A 23,807-nucleotide genomic window follows, 5' to 3' on the forward strand; every position below is an offset into this window, starting at 1 on the left:
ATGTTGTTAACGAACTCTGTACGAGATTTTATGTTTAAGTATTTTACTTCTTATTCATGATTAATTGATTTTAAAATTAACATTCCGCCTTTATTACTTTTCAAACGTATATTGTTATTAGTTTGGATTTTTTTTAAATATAAAGTTGTTTATCAAACTGGCTTCAGACGATTTAAAGAAAATGAGCATTTTTAACAATGCAAAATATAAGAAGCCTTCATTTAACACTTTATTTAAACAATAACTTTTCCCTGCATGATTGGTTTTTAAATACCTTAGTAGAAGTGTGTTACATTGGTTGATTACATTTTGGCAATTGCTTGATTGCAATCTTGCCACAAGACCCAGACCACAATGTCAGGGTGAAAAATTACACGGTTAATACATAATCTTGCACTGAATGAAAACTTGACGTGGATAATAAGCCAAAATGAAGATGACATAAAAGAACCAATAATAAAGTTCAAGCCATTATTTCTACTTTGCTGGTTAAAAAATAGAAAAAGTAATAGAGCAATTTTCTAATCTGAGAATACCATTCATTGTATTTACATGCTTAATTGTGTAACCATGCAACTTATGTGTATATATGAATAAGAAGGACATTCATGTACCGTATGTCATTCTGATTTATAGGGATTCGATTTTGAAAGTGTCAATCTTATCTTTATTAATGCGTTAACCCTTCATACAAATAGCTTCCATATTTAACCAGGATGCAGACTAAAGAAAACGTTTCATGATTATTTTCTTTTCAATTACCAGCTGGTAATTTTAGATAAATTTCGTATGCTACGTGCACTCTTGGTAACGATCTATGATACAATATTTATATTATTTGTTTAAACAGTAATATACTATTTTTTTTTCAAAATTGTTGTATGAAATACAAACATTTCATTAAAGATGTAATTAAGTTTGCATATATGAAATGTACATTAAACATATTGTATAATAGAACGTGTACGCGCTCTTAATGCGATGTGTAATGTGTAATGCGTTGGTTTGAATACGCAAATGAAATCGAAGCACACACATACGATGTATTTATTCAGCGTATGCATTCCATAAGAAAATGATTGTGTCAAAAACTATTTCTATTCCGTGTACCAAATTTCAAATATCTTAATGAACCTTAACCAGCCGCTAAACATGAGAGATTATTAATTTATAACGTCTCCATAAGACTGAGGCTTTTGATGCAATCCAGCTTAAAATAAATGTTTAAAGTTATAGAAGAGGCAAATGTTTAAAAGCTGTAATAAAGTATCGTTCACGATATATTACTAATTTTTCTATTTCAGTATAGTTGGTCTATCGTTTCAATTAGTCATGGAAATGGAGTCTACCTTGTAAGGAAAAACGTAAATGTATTCAACGATTGTACCGATGGGCGCTTAATTTAAGCAGAAAAAAGGGATACCAAAATGCATGTTTATTGCTGAAGACGTCCGAAAATCATTTTGAAATAGATAATATCCTTTTTATGTGTTCACGTGTTCTTTTCGCAAATAAAATTTGTACTATTTTACATTGGATACTAAAGTTCTGTACTTGCACAATTAAGAGCAAATGAGTGTAGTGCAATATCTTTTATTGATCAATGTTTGACAAATGTGATTCTGACATATTGCATACTTTAAAGTCTTATTTTGATTTTGCCAAGGTTTCGATTAATTCAGTGAACATTCCCATGTGTTTTTTTCAAACTGATATAACACTTTAGGAATTTGTGTTTACTTCCTGATGCTTCAGATAAACGTATGTTAACGAGTTGATATGAATGTACGGTTAGGTAGGCTTTGTTTCGTGTTGTATGTTAGATCAGATTGACGTTTTAAGATTGCTTGTATAGAGATTTTATCTTGTGAAACTGTACAAAAGATACATAAAAACCTTCCTGGTTTCGGTTTTTTGTAAATTCCTTTTCGATAAACATAATGTCACAGTGGCTGTTTGTGTCTCTTTGGTATTGATGACAAAATAACTTCCGTAAATTGTTGTTCATACACTTCTATTATTGTCTTACATTACATTAACCACTGTGTGCAATACTTAACAATAGCTTGCTGAAGTTCTTGTCTGATTGAAACGAAAATGAATAGTTCAATTTTAAGAGGCTCGGTCCTTGCTTACAAAGATGTATTTTGGTCGAGATTTGATTTAAATTATTTCACTATATTTTTCATTATAATTTGCACTGCCCTCATTTAAAACTGGTGATTAAATGGGAATTGACCATGACAAGAACCTCACTAACAATGCAATAATGTAACTTGCATGTATGCATTGAATTATTTTAAAATGCGCGTTGCAAATGTACACGTACATGTGACAGTGTGTCTTACATAATTGGTACGTGGCTATCTGCAAGGTCAATGCCAAACGTTTAAGTCAAAATCAAAATACAGAACGTATATGTCAGGTTAAGGAGGTAAGTCCGCCAAAACTATGACGTCTATGTGCCATTTTGTATCTATGATTACCGGAAGTAAAACGATTATTCAATAAACCTAATAAAAACACAATTCGTATATTAAAAAAATATTTCTTTATCCCATTTCAGAGAAGCGCGTTCGATTGGGTTTTTGTTTGTTTTGTATTTTCGAAGAAGTTTTTTTCGACGTTAAAAAGTTATGATTTTTGGATGTAGGGGTTTATAAATAAAATATATGATTATATTTGAATAATCAAAATCTCTTATTCGAATATGATTGAATGATTCTCTACTATCCCGGGTATCCAACACTAACATAGTTATCTTCATGTATTGGTCATTAAAATTGTGTACTTCGAGAGCAACGGACAGTTCACGAACACACATATTCCGAAGCCCTCAACAAGATGAATGAATTAAGTAAACCTCTTTATGATTGTTATAAATGAACCGAAATTAAACAATACGTTTTATTAACCAAGGTTCAACCGGTTCACTTTCGTTGGCGAACAAACAACAATTGATTTATGTATATCAGATCAATGCAAGTAATTACATCCGTTACGTTTTTGTGGATATAACTAACTCGAACAACACGCTATTCAAGTAAACGTGTGAGTTTGTAAACTGACCGCCGTGATATGGCTAAAACAACGTTGAAAACGACGAAGTATCGAACTAAACAAAACACAACAATTACCACAACAAACAAACACACATGGCATATGTTCAATATGCACAATATTGTTATTGTAATTACGTAATATAATAAATTTGAAGTTAAATAACTAAATATGTTATGTATTTTGATAACCATCCATCAAATGTATGAGATATGAACATGAATAACATATTTGTTTGTTTACCATTATTTTACTTCGTTTATTATCTTTAATATGGTAATATTAACAACTGAAAAATGTTTTTTTCATAAGCTGTATAACCGCCCTTAACGTGTATGTTCTTGTCATCGATTGCGTTTATTTCAATGTGTAGTCTTAAATTACTATTGAATGTGTGTCTGTCTGTTTTTCTGTCTGTTTGTGTCACGATACAACCAATATGTTTTTTTTAATGTTAAGTATTGGGCCTCATTTGTACGCAGTTGTACATTTGTCAAGTTATGTGAATTTTCAGTGTTTTCCGGGTTTTTTGTTTATAATAAGGGTTTTAAGCAAGCGTTTGTTAGGCACATTATTCAGTGTGTAAGAAAATACATTTTAAGTAAAAAAACGATCAAATAGGTTTAGTTTTAATTAACTACGAGTTTCATATTTTTGTAAATTGTTATGTTCCTCTGTAAAGAAAGCCTTACGGGCCTCAGTAACTCACGCTTCTATTATTACGATAGCAGGCGATGTGTACATGATCGATTCATATCTAGTTGTTTGGTCAGTTTGAAAATATGTTCAGTTCGAGTTCACGAACAGCATGTTTCTAGGTTGGCGGTAAACGCTGCCGGGCGATTACAAGAATCAATCGGCAGATGATTTGACATTCACGGACAGTTACAGAATTGCGACTAAAGCACTAGTTGCGGAGTAAGTGTCTGAAACATACGGCATTTGGGTAAGTTAATTTATCTTCCTTAAAATGTTTGATACTCTTAATGGCTACGTTTGAAATAAATTGTTGTTTCGTTTGAATATTGCAATATATGCTTATAGGAATAACGTAAATGGTTGTTTGTCTGATCTATTAAATTAAAGTTCGCATTTTAACAGGTAAACGTCGAAGTCGTGTCTCATTTTTAAAATATTTGTCAACGCGGAAACTGACATACACCCGTTTAATTATTTGCTTTTGTACATACTCCTAGGTGTATTAGGCATTGATAATAATGACTTTGTAAATGTCTGTATCATTATCTTGTGTAGAAGCTTTATGTATCAGTTGATTGAACAAACCATACGAGTTTGATTTAATTGAATATTACACATCACGGTGGAGTATTTCATTGTTACTGCAGATGTTAGTTGGTGAGTTGAGTATCCCTTTGTCTGTCTGACTGTTAGTCTCGTCCGTCTCGTCTTTCAAGTCTGTCTCCTCTGTCTACTTTAAAGTGGCATATCGCTGGTATTTCCCCTTAAGTAAAGATTTGCATAAGTCCATTAATAAATCCTCTTTTTTATAACTGATTTTACATGCCCGATATAATTGTGCAATGGGCCATCTTTGTTATACTATTAAAATACATTACCCATTCGAACTACCTATTCTGAAACCATACATACCCCGAGTGCTCACTCAGGGTATATATGGTTTCATCTAATTGCACGTGGAAATGGGAAACGAATTATTCTAAATTTATTTCAATTTCATCATTTGAGGTGGGTTCTTACATCAGGATAACTTAAAACTTGTTTTTAAAAATGTAGGGCTCATCTGAATATTTAAGACCGCTACCTCGCATTTTAGCAAATTGCACGTTACCTGCAAGTGTATTGGAGACTTTCCCAACGCAGCAATTTTCAAACTTTAATATTTCTATTTAAATATAGGATTTTCATTTAAAATTGTAGATGTGATTATTTGACTACCTTTTGTACAAGCTAACGATACAATCATGCATCAATGACAATCGGACGCTTTATAATGTGTTGTCGGTTGCATGCAAATTGCCAAAATGCGCAGCTGCGCTTCTGAATATTCATATGAGCCATACTATGTTAAAGTTAATTTTATATTAATATACAGATGTGAAACACCAGCTGCAGCAGCAGTAAGGCATTCGTATTATATAATTGCGTGGTTCTTTATTTAAGGCAAGTGACCAATTGCCAAAACAGCACGGCACAATACAAAACAACATACACACATAGTTGAATAAAGCTGGTATCACCGCTTTGTAACGGTCAATGCAAAGCACTGGGGATTTACACCGGCTTTAGAGCGCTTAACCTTAATCCTTAACAAATTAAAAAAATCACTGAAAAAGTCAAATTCTCAGAATCGTACATCGTTAAATAATAATGTAAAAAGTATAACGCATTAACTTAATTACCGACCTAATAACTTAAGGATTGTATCGTTATCATGCACTGAATATAGTCACATGATCACATTTGCAATTTAAATCAAAATCGTAACTCATTACTGATATTTAAGTTTGAATAGTGTTTCGTTCGAAAATTCTCAAAGTGTATCATTGTGTATATGTTTGTTTGTAAATGTAAACTTGAGTTACACACATTGAAACTGATTGTGCAAGCACAAAGCGGGGATCGGTGCTATTCTTCAACATTTTTAACACACGTTTTTATGAATGCGCATTTTTATGAAATTGTGTACATAAATCAATCTTAAGATACCGTCAAACTTAAACAGAACGTCAATGAAATAAAGTTACAGTGTAAAGCTATGTTACACAAATATCTATCGAAAAAGAGGCAGATTCTATTGTTTACATGTTGATTTGTAAAAAAAGCTTTCGAATCCATAAACCATTTTAAATTGTGTAAATGTCTTGAAAAAAGGCTTATATGGTTAACGTCTGAATGTTCTAAAATCTATGTATAAGAACTTAAAATTCTGCGAAAAAGTGCAAAAGAATTATACATGCTCAACTGATTATAACACACTCGGTTGAGCACGCGGTTTGCGATTGGTTCTCTTGTTATATCGGATCAAACCAGGAACCAAAACAAGGAGATCAATATTCGCCTTCTTTATTGACAATGTATCTACCTTTCTGCGTGAAAGTATCTGTTTATAATCGCCAAACATAACCATAATATACCTTAATTTGTATATATATGTACTAAATATATTAACATCTTTGACATACTTCTGCTGTATTGTATTGTATTTATTTTGCCCTTGCGGTCAAGGATAACCAATGAAAGTGCAAGCACTTATTTCCAATGGGGTCCTTTGGTTTTTGCTGAAGAGACAGCAAGCAGAAGAGACAGTATTGGGATACAAGGAATCCGGGTGCGATACCCTAGCTCTTTGCGAATAGATACCTTGGTTCTTTTACGTGCTCAGTGTATAGCACCGATACACGCGAGAATTACCTGGGTTTCATACCAGTACATCTCTAGTTGGGTGGGAAACACTTGAAGCATTTCTGAAATTTCCAGTGCCCCGGTCGAGCGACTAAACATAGAAAAACAATTATTGACAATTAAATAAGCTCATACGATTACTGATACATCTATGTTTGTTTTATGTGTTACTTAAATGTATAAATAAAAAATATGGATGATATAACATTTTGTTTGTTTGCTTACAAACTAATTGTATGCAGTTTAGACTTTTATTTCTGAATTGCTACACAATTACTAGTTTTTTAGTGGTAACGTAATTTCAACTAAGCGACACTACTTTGTCAACGGAAATCAAAATCCTTTGAGATACCTGTATTTATGACATACTTCAATTGCAAAACAACTATATACGCTGTCCTTCAGTTCCACATATTTATACATTGATAATCAAAATTGATTTGACAAATCACATTATGTTTAATCATATTATGCTAGAATCAATGAATTTAGCTAGATTTATTTTAATTGAGACATACATGAAACAACATGTTTCCTGGGTAGGACCAGTGCTTGGCGTCTTAAGGGTCATTTAAAAAACACGCCCTCTTATGGGATCAATAACAAGACACCACAGTCGCTAACGGACACCGTATCCACTGAACCAGCTTTGAATAACATAGGCTAAAAAAGCACACAAGATAAAAGATCTTAAAGCTTGACTGATGTAAACCACTTTTGTCATCAAGCAAAAAAATATAATTTGATTTGTTGGATGCATTACTTTTTTATTGAAAGTCTTGTAATGTTTTGTACACAATAAATTCCATATATTTATTACAATACATGGTAATCAAATATCTAAGCTTTTGCCCGTAAATTAGGTACCACCTATTATCATATTAGTGCAATACGACAACTTTAAAATACTATGCACATACATATTACACACGCGTTTTTAAAAGCAGTACCTTTGTGTTAAGCAACCACTCAATACATACTTTTTGAAAGATAATGTTATTTTGAAAATAAAATACCGCATTAACCATCGATATTAGCCTTCTTAATGATCAGTTGTATTTGTATGAGAATAATGAAAAGCCTGACACATGAAAGTCTGTTATGTATACAAGGCTAGACATCAGCTCCGTTTGTGCTCATATCACAAAGTTCAATAGCGTTAATATTTAATCACTGCGGGGAATCTCGTGATCACAAAAGTACATCGTACGCACAAAATGGCGGGAAAAGCTCTCGCTTAATGACGACAATCAAGGTATTCTCATATTTTATAATATCTAAATTAATGATAACTATGCGCAAAGTATCCGCTTAGTCTCCTTAAGTACTCTGGTAATTGTCGTTTTTCTGAGATTTCTGTAGTTTTCTCAAACATTCAGACACAATAAACAATAAAAATTGTACATCGTCTGAACATACATTATTTTGACGCGTTTGCTATTCAAGATGACAAACAAACAAATAAGTACAACAGTTTTTGCTTTCTAACATGCTTAGAATATTTCGTACAAGTTTTTCCACGTTGTTTAAGCTTTTTTAGATCTGTGGCGAGTAATTTGAAAATAGTACATCGTCTGAACGTTTTTTTTGTTTTAGTACATCGTCTGAACGGTTTTGAGTACATCATCTGAACTGCTTCTGTTTTAACTTTTAATGAGATGTTTATCATAATAAAATTGTAATAACATCTGTGATCAGCCAAGCGATTTTTCGTACAAATGACGTTCCGTTCTATTCCGTTCTATTCAGAAAACGCAAAATCCTGTGTTATTTTGACATGTTTACATAGTGTTTAATTTTTATTTATTTTATGCTTTCCGGTGATTTATAGAGAAATATCAGTGAATTAAAACTGATAATTTCACTGTTTCAAATAATGAAAATTATCAGTGAAAATAATCGATAATTTTCACTGTTTATGTTAAATGACGTCATTTTATTGACGAAATGACGTAATAAAGCTTAAAATAAAAAGAAAATTTGTTGGGTTCGGTGGTTTATCAATTTTAATTCACTCGTGATCATATAAAATATATATTTTCACTCGTGGCTGCGCCACTCGTACAAATATTATTTTCTATGATCACTCGTGAATTAAAATCGATAATCCACCGAATCCAACAAATATCCTCTATTAAATTAAATTAATTAAATTAAATTCAAGTCACGCTCGAAAAAGGTTGTTATATATATATATATATATATATATATATATATATATACAAGCATGAAAATGATGTAATAGGAGGTATGTCATTTGGACGAAAAATCCTTGGCTTTTCATATATTTATATTTAAAAAGACCAAATGTAGTTTGTAGTAAAACTAAACTGAACTTAACATTTCTATTTACATACTTGGAGCATGTGACATTTTTTTACATACTTGGCGCATGTGAGAAAATTTAAAAATATAATGTTTGGCTCGAAACAGTGGCAGCTCTGAGCTTGCGGTGATTTTGCCAAGCTTCAATAATATATGTAGTATATAAAATTAAATATAAATGTTAGTCTGAATTACATATATGTGGTAATCGATATATAATTATTGTTGTGAAGATAAAATATTGATGTCATAAAATAAATTGGTATAATTAGATGTCTGTTAAATATAGCGGTTTTGTTTTTTCAGAATGCGTCAAAAGTCAAGTCTATCGCTTCATCGCTTGAAGAGAAAATGCTTGAAAACATCGCAAACAATACGATTAGTTACACCAAAATGCATTTCGTCAACTGCATGTCACACTGGAGTTTGTCTGCAACAAATTACACGCCCATTAAGTCACCATTTTGTTTACCATTGTATAAAGTATATCCACCCAAAAAGCGAGAAAAAAAAGCATTTCTGCAAGGGCTCTTTTTGAGCAGCAGCCATCTTGTGAAAAATATGCCGTGGCATTCATGACGCTACTGAATCAGATTTTCTTCTAAACATTAACAATGGATCAGTCAAAACGAAAAGCAAACAGTTAAAAGGAATCGATATCGTGTGAATCTCAAAGCTATGATAATACTACAACACAAGCAGACAAGTTAACGAGATACATATTCGTAAAATAATTTGTACTAATGTATCTAAGATATGAAATATATACATCTCAAATATTAGCTCTTATCATATTCTACCACTTCCTTTTAATACTAATTTTATTAATTGTTATAGACTTTCCGAATGCTTTAAAAATGCTTTGTGCTGTTTTATGCCAAATACAAATTATGTTAATGTTATGTCATGAAATAAAGTTTAATGTTAATAAAGAAGTCATTATGACCTAGTGTTATATTTTATATGCCACAACATATAGAGGCCCTCGAATACATGTATGTGTAATTTAACTGACTGGGGTCAGAAGTTGCCACACGCAGGAAGTTAAATATTTTATTGAAGCTAAATAACTGATAAAATAACTTCCTACCTGACATGTGCCCAATTTGATGGGGGGGGGGGGGGGCAGATATTAGACATTAGCAAAAAAAGCAAATGCACTTTACAAAAGTTATGATGCTTCAAGAGAAATCTTCTGGATTAAGCATTTTGAGGACTTTTATATTTATTATCTATTTTTTTTGTCTATTATACCCGGTACATGAATGTCTTCCTATCAGAATACACTAGTATATTCTGACAGGAAGACATTCATGTACCGGGTATAATAGATGCTGTTGATAGCCTAGCGCAATGTTGAAATTATGCATTTGTACACTTCAGCATGTGCTGCATTACAACTAGTGCTTTGTGTATTTTCTTCATTGTCAGATATAAGTTACAATAGAAAACATCAGTGCAGCAATATTTTTTTTATAAACGATAGTGTTAACAAGGTTTTGCTATAGCCATACACGGTAAACTGCCCAGCTTCCTATAGTGGCCATGTTTTTCAACGTACCATAACAATTTTCGAATTAAGCCGATGTATCATAACAAATGTTCTGACCAAGTTTCATGAATATTGAAGTATAAATGTGACTTCTAGAGTGTAAAAAAGGTTTTACTATAGCCATGTGAGCAAATATGCCCCCCCCCTGGCGGCCATCTTTTTCAACGAGCCTGAACCTGAAAGCTGATATATCATTTAGTCCATATAAACGGACTCCCAGAGCCTTTGATAATTGTTGCTATGGCGGCCCTGGCAGTCCATATGAGGACAAATTGAGGACAATAATGAATAAACTTCATAAACATGTTAAATTTACCTGAATGGCAACCTACGGACGTCATCCTTTGCATGCATCCTATAAAAACACGACGATGTTTCAACACGTTTTCTCGCTGACATGTTTATGTTTAAATTTGAAACAGTGTTTACTGTATCGAATACCACATCGTTATCGACTTTATATGCTGGAGCACATAACCCGACGTGCAACATATTGGTGTACTGCGACCTAACCAATATTGGTCAATTTTCCAATATGGCGGATACAGCGTACAAAACAAAACCTAAGTCAATCAATAGAGAATATTATGTGAGTTTTGGATAAAGATCAAGTTTATCATGTGAGGCTTAGAACCGATGTAGCGCGAGGCTTGCCGAGCGCTAACATGGTTCGTTCCAATATTTGATTACACATGCATTTAATAATTTTTTTTTGTCAGATACACCATAGTTAAATGTACCTTGAAATCGAAAGTGCAAAACATTTTAATATTGATACAAACTACATTACCCTCAAACTAGTCAAGTCAAGTTTTAATAAGTCACTTTGTAAACAAAGGCCTACGGCCCAAAAAAGTTTTATCCTATTACCAGATGAAAATCGATAGTATAACAAAGACCGTATAAACATGAGCATTATACTATCGCTTTTTTTAGATCAGATTTGGGTTTTTCCAAAATATTGTGAATATGTTTTTGTCAACTACGGAAAGATAAAATCGTCAAAAAATAAAATATTTGATAATTATTAATGGAAAAGGGGAGGAAATAATAGGAAAAATAGAATACCATGTGAATTTTGGATAAAGATCAAGTTTATCATGCTCGGCTCGAACCATGGAAGCGCTCGGCAAGCCTCGCGCCACCCTGGTTCTAAGCCTCGCATGATAAACTTGATCTTTATCTAAAACTTACATAATATTCTATATATACATTAACGTTATTATAAGATCATAACATAGTTGTCAAGGTATTATAGAATTTTGATTTCGTTCCTAGAATGCCAGATTGTTTTCGCGTATGTTTTGATCAGCATTTGATTGAGAATACGTGTGCATATGCGTTATGCGTATTTACTGATTCATATGAATATTGGTGCACTTTGATATTATATGTTATAAGCTCTATAAAGGTGACAAATCCAATTATTATGCATGTCAACTGGTCAAATTTTTACCGGATTTCAGTTACTCTTGCATAAAATCTGCTGATAACACAGCTTAGGTTCAACGTTGCCAAGAATTATGGAATATATACCCGTTTCATAATTGGAAGAAATGTTTACATTTTTGCAACTAACGTGATGTGTAGCCTCAGAGCGGTGACATATGCTCAAAAAAGCCGAAAGAACCTTCAATTTTAATTCTATTTTAAACAACTTTTTACCAGCAGAAAGGTACTTATTAGTTCACAACAAACGTTTTAACCATTTAGAAGAGACCTACTTTGTGAGTAATACCGGAAAACGTTAACAATCATCGATATATTTTTGGTGACCTGAGTCAGCAATCTCTTGCACGACGGTCACATTACATTCACCTCTGTGTTGGGCTCAGAACGGACTATTGTTATGAAAGCGTCTCATTCATGTCATGATCATTCCAAGCGTTCATCAGTGAGGTTACAGAATACTAAACAATCTCTTGCACGACGGTTACATTGCATTAACTGCATTAAAGAAAACCATCTCATACCATGATATCTTATATCAGTCTTAATTAATTATTATAAAATTGATATGTTTTTTTTATGTTAAGAAACCGACTTACATAAATACGTCGAAGCAATGCCTAACGTCACTCAATAAAAAATATGTACAATTGTTTACATTTGTGAAGTGCGTGGAATGATTACATCTGTGTAAATGGGCAATAAAATAGTTCCAAAGAGTTGCATTTAAACTCACAAGTTTTTGCACGATTTATCGTACATTCTTAAGATATATTTCTTAATTAAATGCATGCGATCTTAAATATCCACTCAAATATACATTGTATGCGTTTGTTCGGTTTTAGCTATTTGGTAGACAAAATGGCGTGCTGAGCCTTATGCAGAGTTGTATGTGAGAGCATGGAACGACAACTCTGCGTGGAAATTCCTGAGTCAGTTTCACTTTCTCTTTCCCGAGTTAACAGCGATGTAAATAAATGGTTTGTTTGTAAACACAATTGACTTGGAGGACACTTTATTTTGAGCTCAAAACAAGTTGTATTGCTCATTTTTTTTATTTTAATGTCCAATAGCATATATATATTGTGTTTTGATAACCTTTATAAATAAAATATGAAAATAATATTTAAAAATCGGTAAATAATTACGGATCTTCACCTTTATAGAGCCTTTAATGTTTATAAATACCACATGCGTACGGTTTTTTTCGGTTTCAATGACCTCCAGACCGTTAATTTTCATTAACAATATCAATTTATTTCCATGCCTATAAATCATTGTTCACATATTTGTGTATATAAGTTTACTCTGTGTATCATGTCAATGTTTACTGTGCTGATCTCTAAGTTTTACTCTGTGTATCATGTCAATGTTTACTGTGCTGCTCGCTAAGTTTACTCTGTGTATCATGTCAATATTTACTGTGCTGATCGCTAAGTTTACTCTGTGTATCATGTCAATGTTTACTGTGCTGATCGCTAAGTTTACTCTGTGTATCATGTCAATGTTTACTGTGCTGATCGCTAAGTTTACTCTGTGTAGCATGTCAATATTTACTGTGCTGATCGCTAAGTTTACTCTGTGTATCATGTCAATGTTTACTGTGCTGATCGCTAAGTTTACTCTGTGTATCATGTCAATGTTTACTGTGCTGATCGCTAAGTTTACTCTGTGTATCATGTCAATGTTTACTGTGCTGATCGCTAAAGAAGTGTAAGATATAGAGATTATTTGTTGGATCCGGTGGATTATCGATTTTAATTCACTCGTGATCATAGAAAATTATATTTTCACGAGTGGCGAAGCCACGAGTAAAAACATATATTTTCTATGATCACGAGTGAATTAAAATCGATAATCCACCGAATCCAACACATTTTCGTTTTATTTAATGCATTTTTCACAGTTTATATACATTGTTCAAGAGTTTAACTAAAGAATTTTGCTGGGATAATGACGTCATTTCGTCAAAAAATGAAGTCATTTCACAATTAACAATCAAAATAATTGATAATTCTCTCTGAAAATTTTCACTGTTTGAAACAGTGAAATTATCAGTTTTAATTCACTGATATTTCTCTATAACCCACCGGAAAGCGTTAAATAAATTGAACTACGTATACATAATTTCATTACACTTATGCTTTTGTTAACAATTGTGTCTTATTATTTGTTTAGCTCTTCGTGTATTTGGAGGAAATAAAGTAATATATGTCTAGAACATGCTTATAAAAGTACATAAGGGTTGTGTAAATATAGAATGAACATTATTCAGTTATTTATATTTCATAGATCTTGGCATAGTTGGTTTAAACATATTCACACAAACGCACATAAGCATGATATTCACAATCCAGATATCGAACTTAGTTTGCAGAACAAGTATTGCATATTCTGTTTTCTTTTTGTACATTATTGCGTCCCCCCAGTTCGATTTGTAAATTGTGATTGAGGCTCGGAATTTCAAAAGCAAAATCTTTTATTTGGTGCTAAATCAATAGATAAGTACATTTCTGTGTTATGTAGGCTTTTGTATGTTTATAATGATGACATAGACTCGGGTTTAAAACGTCGTCGGCCTATTTTTGCGTGCAGCAATCAATAACGCGTTGCTTAAAAGATTATTAAAATAATTTGCATCACCAACTGCAACATCTTGACTTATCCAAGCTTATCTATGCCCGCATATGAACAATATATAGTTCTTATTTTCGATGTCCGGCAGATTCTCACAGCGTCATCTAGTGATTTTAACAATCAATAACGAAGCTCGGGCATTCGTAAATGGTTACACCAATAACTACCAGGTTCATTGATACGAACAGGACTTCATTGTCTTGACTCGTTTGATGAAACACCATTATATAACAGTTAAAGTTCTAACTAACCTAGTGTTCAAGTCTTTAACTTTGTTCGCAGAAATGATATACTTATCTGGGTACTTATGCTAAAAAAATCGAACTACAACATGTACTATTTTACACCACACACATCAACCACTATTTTTGTAACGCAACCACTAGCATATAGACCCATTGTGTTCAGAGTAGTATATAAGACTTTAAATGTTATGTTCATGTGCATATGTTATTAAGTGCTTCATAAGATGTTATGCGACATTAGGATTAAAGGATCATAATTGCTCTTATGCTGATGTTTTATGAGAGTTTATAAGAACGTAAACTCTGAAAAAACACTTTAAAACAATAAAATATATTATAAACATTCATTTTGCATTTTTTAATCGAATCACATCTTTGACAATTAAAACTTATATATACTTCCAGCATTTAACAAATGGCAGAAGGAGGCGTCGGATGTACAGAATCAGAGTCTGGATACAGCAGCCAGTATAGTCGTTACGCTCGGGTAAGTCTGAGACTAGAAGCATTTGTAGGCAGCACTCTGTGTAGTCGTCACTCTCGGGTAAGTCTGAGACTGAAAGCATTATAGACACAGCAGCATGTACAGTCGTCACTCTCGGGTAAGTTAGAGACTAGAAACATTTGCAGGTACAACAGCCTGTATAGTCGTCACTCTCGGGTATGTCAGAGACTGAAAGCATTTGTAGGCACAGCAGCCTGTACATTCGTCATTCTCGGGTAAGTCAGATACTGGAAACATTTGCAGGTACAACAGCCTGTATAGTCGTCACTCTCGGGTAAGTCAGATACTGGAAACATTTGTAGGCACAGCAGCCTGTATAGTCGTTACTCTCGGGTAAGTCAGAAACTTGAAGCATTTGTAGGCACGGCAGCCTATACAGTCGTCACGCTCAGGTAAGTCTGAGACTGAAAGCATTATAGACACAGCAGCATGTACAGTCGTCACTCTCGGGTAAGTCAGAGACTGGAAACATTTGCAGGTACACCAGCCCGTACAGTCGCCACTCTCGGGTAAGTCTGAGACTGAAAGCATGTGTAGGCACAGCAGCCTGTACAGTCGTCACGCTCAGGTAAGTCTAAGACTGAAAACATTATAGACACAGCAGCATGTACAGTCGTCACTCTCGGGTAATTCAGAGACTGAAAGCATTTGTAGGCACAGCAGCCTGTACAGTCGTCACTCTCATATAAGTCAGAGACTGGAAACGTTTGCAGGCACAACAGCCCGTAAAGTCGTCACTCTCGGGTAAGTCAGAAATTGGAAGCATTTGCAGGCACAACAGCCTGTACAGTCGTCACTCTCGTGTAAGTCAGAGACTGGAAACATTTGCAGGCACAGCAGCCTGTACAGTCGTCACTCTCAGGTAAGTCAGAAACCGGAAGCATTTGCAGGCACAACAGCCTGTATAGTCGTCACTCTCGTATAAGTCAGAGACTGAAAGCATTTGTAGGCACAGCAGCCTGTACAGTCGTCACTCTCGGGTAAGTCAGAAACTGGAAGCATTTGTAGGCACAGCAGTCTGTACAGTCGTCACTCTCGGGTAAGTCAGAAACTGTAAGCATTTGTAGGCACAGCAGCCTGTACAGTCGTCACTCTCGGGTAAGTCAGAAACTGGAAGCATTTGTAGGCACAGCAGCCTGTACAGTCGTCACTCTCGGGTAAGTCTGAGACTGTAAGCATTTGCAGGCACAGCAGCCTGTACAGTCGTCACTTTCGGGTAAGTCAGAGACTGTAAGCATTTGTAGGCTCAGCAGCCTGTACAGTTGGTACTCTCGGGTAAGTCTGAGACTGTAAGCATAATAGTCACAGCAGCATGTACAGTCGTCACTCTCGGATAAGTCTGAGACTGTAAGCATTTGTAGGCACAGCCGCCTGTGCAGTAATCACTATCGGGTAAGTCATATACTATAGAGGCCTACGCAGAAATTATTCAGAGGGGGGGGGGGCTGAACTGGGCAGGGTGCTGGAGGGGGCCTGTTGTCGATTTTTTTAATGGCACCTTGAAATGATGCAATTTCCTGCTGTCTAATTATCATTTTTGCATGATAAAAGTGCATGTAAAACAAACAAGATTTTGAGTTCAGACATCAAGTGTGACAGACAAACAGACAGACACACAGGGTTAAATCAAAAGTCTCTCAAACCACTAAAGTGGTGAGAGACAGAAATTGTTTAGCAGCGTTAGACTGGTGGACCTGCTATTTAACTTTGTTGGATATCCTACAAGGTCATCCTATTGGATGAGTGGATACTTAACAAACTTTATTGTAATCGTATTATGTATACCTTGTTGAGTCTTGTGGTTCAAAAACTGTCAAATAAGGCAAAGTCATTGATAAACCTTTTTTACAAATTACAAAAATAACAGTTTAAGCAACACTCTTTATTTTATGTTCTATCAAATATTATGTCATTTTTGTAACAAAAACAATACAACAAAATATATGCACAAGTATGTTCTTACAACTATTCAACTAATGTTATGATATTTGTACGTTCTCAGAAATGATCACTTAGATAATTCATATATCTCTTCGTACTATGTCTGGTTACAATCTACAACTCAGACGTGATGTCAGGAAGATCCATCCGCCTAGGATGCTTCCAAGCAAATTCACGTACAACATTGCAAATATAAATGTCCATGTCCTTATGGATGGAAAGCAGTCACAAAGCGAGAAGAGAATAGATAAAGTAATCAAAGAAAATTAATTACTTCAAAGCTTTCAATAAACTTTCGTTCCATGAAATTAAAAAGCACTTTAAACTTTATTTGAAAACATAGGTAAACCAAATTGTATTTTTTGTATGTGCTTATAATTTAAATAAAATACAATGGCGTATTTTAAACTGACTTGAAGATCGTATTATTTTGTTCATAGAATCATCTTGAAAACGTGTCCATGGAGATCTGTACTATAATGACCCGGTTGGGGTACGGCGAGATGATGAGACGGTGGCGCGTTGAGAAGTACAGGGAGAATGACAGGCTGTTTGCACTATCTTGTAAAAGAATAAGAAACATGACTGCAATCACAGCTGGGAGTAAGGCAGAGGGACTGACCTGCTATTTGGAAAGCGACTGGGACATATTATTGGTTCTGAATGATGTCTTCTGTGTGGAAGCTGATATCATTGCGCTCAATTTTTCAGACTCTATAGATGTGTTTAGGATGGATACGATGGATGCACGTGTATACCCAGGGCACTGCATACTGTTACAAGAGGGACTAGCTCCTCGTGTACGTTATACTATAATTACCAAGGCTCTGTGTGATAATGGAAATGGGGACGTTCTATTAAGTAGTAGCTTATTGCTAGATGAATTTTCGGCACTTCCATTAACAAATGACGAATATGTGGAGCATCATGAACGAGCCGGGCCGTCGCTGCCTGAAACATTAAGAGATGTACTTCATGTTGACAAAGTAATCGCACTACGTTGTTACTGCCCCAGCATCCTACAGAGATGGGCTGACAGACGACGTAAATGGCCATCACAAAATATAGTTCAGAAAGTAGTATCATTAGGAGCCTTTGTGACTCCGGTAGGGTTCAAGGGAAGCGATTACAAGCACATGGAGTGGAGGATTTGTTTCAACACCGGCGAGGCAGAACTTGTAAACAACCTTAACGACACACAAGCAAAAGTATATGTCATTCTTAAAATGATCCTCAGAGATATAATAAAACCAAATAATAAAGAAATAACATCGTACGTGTTGAAAAACATCATATTATGGCAAGCTGAAAATACTCCACAGACAGAGTTTCATTCACGCAGCTTACTTTATTGGTTGCATGACGGACTGAAAAAACTTAGGACTGCTATTGAGAAAAAACGACTTTGCTATTACATGATTCCGGAAAGAAATCTTATGGAAGCCTGTGGTATGCATGATTACCAGCAACATAAATGGGTAGCAGATATCACGGACATGCTAGAGGAAGGGCCCAATGTATTCTTGAGACTGAAGAAATTAAGAAAGGCGATTGTCGCGTCCCCAGAGCCGATGATGTGGTTCAGCAAAAAAAGGATGGAGCTAGAGATGCTGCGGCTGGAGTATAGGAATAGATATATGCAAAGTACAGATGAGCATGGGAAGGTTAGGTACTCCGAGTTCATGCTGAAGAAGATAGAGAACCGCATATTTGATGTAATCAACGAGGTTAAAGTGGTTGCGATATTGAATGGCAGTTCTATCAATGAACTGCCGGATATTGGCCACAGAATGCTTATGTGATAATAAATTAATGCGCTTATTTTGCACGTGTACCAATGCTACATGCACGATAATTTAGTCGCTGTAAACTGTTTAATATACAGACTGTATACTTGCAAACTGTGTGTATGAAAACAATGTACACGTGCAAAGTTATAGATGATAAGTCTTGTATTGGATATACTCAAGGATTTTCAGACGGCTTTACTGACAAGAGTTTCTTAGGATGCGAAGCGAAACTAGTGCTGTGTTAAATATTTATTTTTTGCAATCTTAAAATAATCATGTAATTCCAGTAAAAACGTAAATCTGTGTTGACAATCAAAATGTGTAGCATGTATAATGTTACCACGCAAACAATCTTTACAAAGTTTCCGGATGTACCAACTGATGAACACAGTGTGCTCGCTACATAAAACATACTTACAATAAGCCTTAAGTTATCCTTATAATCTTCTGTCGGTGACCTTTCAATTGTGTTAGTAATGTGTCCGACAACATAAGCAGTAGGGCCCCAAGGCGCTAATATCAGACCCCACATAACTTAATTGTTAATAGCAGGTATAAATAACACGGTGTCACGTTATGGTAGGAATTTGTAGGCGGAATATTTTGGGATTACTGTATTGAAACATGACAGTCACAAAGTGCACATATGTACCAAATAAGCTTATCGATGAGGGAGAGATTAAAAAATAGTATAGTTGACACAAGGCCGGGTATGTTTGTATTGGTCAAGCAAAAGTTTTTATACAGATAAAGATTGTAAATATTAGGGTGGTTTGTTTATCCCGTTCCCAGGGCTTCATTGACTCAGTATCTTTAGTAATCTAGCCAACCAGCAATAAGCACGCATAGAACACTGACCAATGGGATTCATAACTGAGCTTCACGGGGCAAATGTTAGAGGGAAATAGTGAGTTAGCATTTAGATCTAGAGGTGAACAGATGGAAAAAGACTAAATCATGTAGCAATCATAATATTTTTGTACAACTGAAAATATTTGTTTTGCCAGACCATAAACTGGATTAGAAACTGATATATGTGATGTTGAATATTTTATCCCACATTATGCAGAGAAATTAACATAAATAGAAAGGGACGGACTTGTCCCATGCGTGACACGGGAAAATGGTGGTTAATGCAAATCTCGTCATCATGACAATATGCGCATGACGAGAAATGGAATGATAGGCTACACACCAGTAATTTAAGAGTTATGAGCATTGGATAACTATGTGTCGTCCATGAACCATGAACGATTACGTGACAACGGTTACGCAAAAGACTTATAAGAAAAACTGGCCTAATACCTTGTAGCCATGTTTTTTTTATACAAACGACAGTTATTTTCGATATCAGCCCAAATATAATACTGACGTAACTTGAATGTTGTGATCGACTATTATTGTGCATGGGTCGACATTGTGACCTTCTAAAGGGTTTACCCTAGCCACAAAAGGAAACTTCACTCCTTAATTGCAGACATGTTTTGAAATGGGCAGGAACCATATCACACTCAGTAGACATATCATTACATTAGAAGTAACATACATTTACATATCAAATATGCACATTTTGTCATTTTAGCAATAAATATGACATTTATATTTGATTTACAGACACATGGTTTCACCATAACACGCCGCCTCTGAAAAGTTGTCATTTGAAGTGAGTAAATAAAACAAAAGTAAATTTAAATAGCTTAAAAACAAAGACACAAATCATTTAGAGAAAATATTTATTAACCACTGAATAGTTGATACCCGCATCCAAATGCCAAATTAAACGTTATGGGAGAAGGAACACCGATGTTATCGAATATTTCGTACTTTATTGAGTTTAAAGTAAATTATGTGCAATCCTTGAGGAGCGGTCATGCTCCATTAAAAAATAAACCATTGACTAAAATTTTGTATTAATATGTGTTCGAAAATCTGGGAAAAACATCTGGTAAACAGAAATAACAGGTACATCGTAACATTAACTTCTGTAGTGCTTCAATATTGTCATATTTAGTACCTCTTTTACTCTTGCTTTGACAGTATACTGAGTATTGAGTTCAATTTTATGTTTATTTATAATGATCATATGTCTTTTTTTTCTAAGAAATTGTTGTTTTTTCATTCAAGTGATTCGTTTAAAATGATCATGGCAGATACTATAAATTCACACATTAATAAATATGCCGATATATCCATCATTGACAGCATCTGTAACGTTTTATTCAGAAGTGCATGTAAACTGTGAAATCACTATAATTCGCTTTTAAAGAATGTTAAGTAGTAACATATGAAGTAGCCTTTTGATTTAACTTTTACTATTATCTGGAGTTTTGTTAGTTTTACGAACTAAATTAATTAGTTGAAGATTATTATCATTATAATAATTGATATTTTTAAATTTTCTTTTTAAAGTTTCATAACTTATTTTTGTCTGCTTGTTTTCTCGTAAAATAATAATAATCATAGACATAAATATTTCAGATATATTTGATGGTAATGTTGCATTGTTTTTATGTTGGATACATTAAAAATAAAATTGCAGTTTAATAAATTTTATTTACACTTTGTTATAAATGTTTTGTCTTAAAGAGCTACCTGGAGAAATAAAGAGATTATCATTAGTACTAGTTATAGTTATAGTATTACTATTAGTATTTTATAAAGATAATGAAAAAAAAAGGTTATAGATCACAACTTTATAAACTATTTTTTCGATCGATTATTGTATTCATAAACAAAAGCATACGCATTCTGAACAAATATCATCAAAAGTGGTAACACGTTTTTTTAAAGAATCAATATGAGAACATAGTTTTCGGACGCACTTGATCCAGATTTGACCATGGCTTAGACATCGCGCAGATAATCAATCAGAACTAAGTTTCACCAATATTGAGTTATAAACGTGGCCTCTTAAATGGTTAAAAAGCTTTTCTAAGGTTTGACCTGGTTTTGATAAAGGTGTTGGACGCACATAACCCAAATTCGAACTCGAACACGATAATTTAGTCGTTTTTGTAAACTGATTTATATACATACTGTATACTTGCAAACTGTGTGTATGAAAACAATTTACACGTGCAAGGTTATAGATGATAAGTCTTGTATTGCATATTCATGGATATTCAGACGGCCTTACTGAAAACAGTTTCTTATGATATACAGCGGAAGTAGTGTTTTGTTAAATATCCGTTTTTTTTGCAATCTCAAAATAATCATGTTATTCTAAAAAAGACATCAACTAGTGTTGACAATCAAAATGTGCAGCATGTATAATGTTACCACAAAAAAAAGCTCGACATTATTTCCGGATTTACCAACTGATGCACACAGTGTTATTGGCGTCGCCCTGGAGGGCGGCGACAAGTATGTAATGCATTTTTTTCGCTTATGGGAGGAAAAGTTATTTTACGGATCAATGTATATATTTTTGTTTTAAGAATATCTTGCATAGTGGTGATTTTTTGTGTAAATTAGTGTAAATAACTACTGCATTTGTGCCTATTACATTTATTACAACATCTAATGCCAATAATGCAAAGCTAATTACTGTTTTAATTAATAACTGATCCACAACTGATCACATGGGAAAGATCACAGGGACTGGGCAAATACGCAAAGCTTTCTGGTTTTGTATAAAAACAAATGATGTTTTGTATAAAAACAAAACATAATCAAAATATATTTATTTTGTGTTTTTTCTAATTTGCTTATTTAGTGGAGAATCAATGTAGTACGATATTTGACGACCTATCACGCAAGCAAGTTTATTGGAAGGCGTAGTGGTACGAACACGTACAATGTATTGGTTTATTAATAGACATATAATAACGATCGCTATACACAACTTCACCAAATAGTAATACATAAGTGAATGTCAGCCGGAATAGCTCAGTTGGGAGAGCGTTAGACTGAAGTTGTTTACGAAACAGTTATCCAAAGGCCCCCAAGTTCAATCCCGGGTTCCGGCACGAACGGCACATTCGGCGGCTTACAATTTGTTCAGTCAGGTTAATAAATATAAAAAAGCTAAATTTTATGTAGACATTTTAAAATCCATTTTACTACAAGTGGACTTTTTTTATTAAAATTAATGGATGCAACGTGGTTACAACGTTAATTAAAATTGCTTACATCACTGAAATATCTTATAAAAATACACGTGTTTTTATATTGACAAATAAATGCCAACAACACATCAAGTATCCGTGTATTTTTATGGTTATCTATCATAGGCCTATCCCTACCACATATAGAGCGCGAAGCGCGACACGTATTATTGATTGCAACAATGAGTTGCGATAAAGGAAGCAGCCGCTTATCAAGGAGGAGCTGTTTCCCAGCAACCCGTTTCCCTAGAGTCAAGCACTCCTCGGATTTTTTTTAAGAACCACATATAGAGCGCGAAGCGCGACATGTATTACTTTCCAGGTGGTATGGGCCCTTAAGCATTATCCGACCATTACGTCCATAGTTATCTTCCTTAGAAGATGAGAAATTTTGAAATCCTTGTTCGAAGTCCAACATTTTCATCCGATTGTTCCCAAACTTTCACAGGTTTTTTATCAATGAGGACCCAACGCAAACTCTATATGAGCAATATCGGACCATAAGTCCAGAATTATGTCTCTTTGAATTGAAAAATAAAAGTGAAAAACTGCTTTGTTAGGTGATTATGTCAACATTTTTCATCAGATTCTTTCCAAACTTACAGTGTCTTCATATCAATAAGCATTTTTACCTCATTTAAAATGAGAAACATTGGGACAATAAGTCCAGAATTTGTTTCTATTAAATTTGACAAAATAAATAATTTCCACTTGTTTAAAAGATTTCACAACTTTCGTCTGAATCTTTCCAAACTTGTTAAGTGTTTTATATCAGTATTACTCGAACCCTATTGAAAATGATGGATATCGGAG

At 34.1% G+C, this 23,807-nt stretch overlaps 1 protein-coding gene across 1 annotated transcript; it reads left to right on the forward strand.

Moving 5' to 3' along the window:
* Positions 1-15,044: 15,044 nt before the first annotated feature.
* LOC127849514 (uncharacterized) lies at positions 15,045-19,313 on the forward strand. The gene is made up of 2 exons (XM_052382138.1): positions 15,045-15,139; positions 17,539-19,313. Exons 1-2 carry the CDS (start codon positions 15,068-15,070, stop codon positions 18,898-18,900), a joined length of 1,434 nt encoding a protein of 477 aa, XP_052238098.1. The 5' UTR covers positions 15,045-15,067; the 3' UTR covers positions 18,901-19,313.
* Positions 19,314-23,807: the final 4,494 nt, after the last annotated feature.

The sequence above is a fragment of the Dreissena polymorpha genome, chromosome 11, assembly GCF_020536995.1.
Source record: "Dreissena polymorpha isolate Duluth1 chromosome 11, UMN_Dpol_1.0, whole genome shotgun sequence".
Classification (NCBI taxonomy): Eukaryota; Metazoa; Mollusca; class Bivalvia; order Myida; family Dreissenidae; genus Dreissena; species Dreissena polymorpha.

Coding starts and splice junctions, on each gene's coding strand:
- LOC127849514 (XM_052382138.1), top strand. CDS start 15,068: ATGGCAGAAGGAGGCGTCGGATGTACAGAATCAGAGTCTGGATACAGC. Junction 15,140..17,538: donor AGTATAGTCGTTACGCTCGG/GTAAGTCTGAGA, acceptor TTTTGTTCATAG/AATCATCTTGAAAACGTGTC.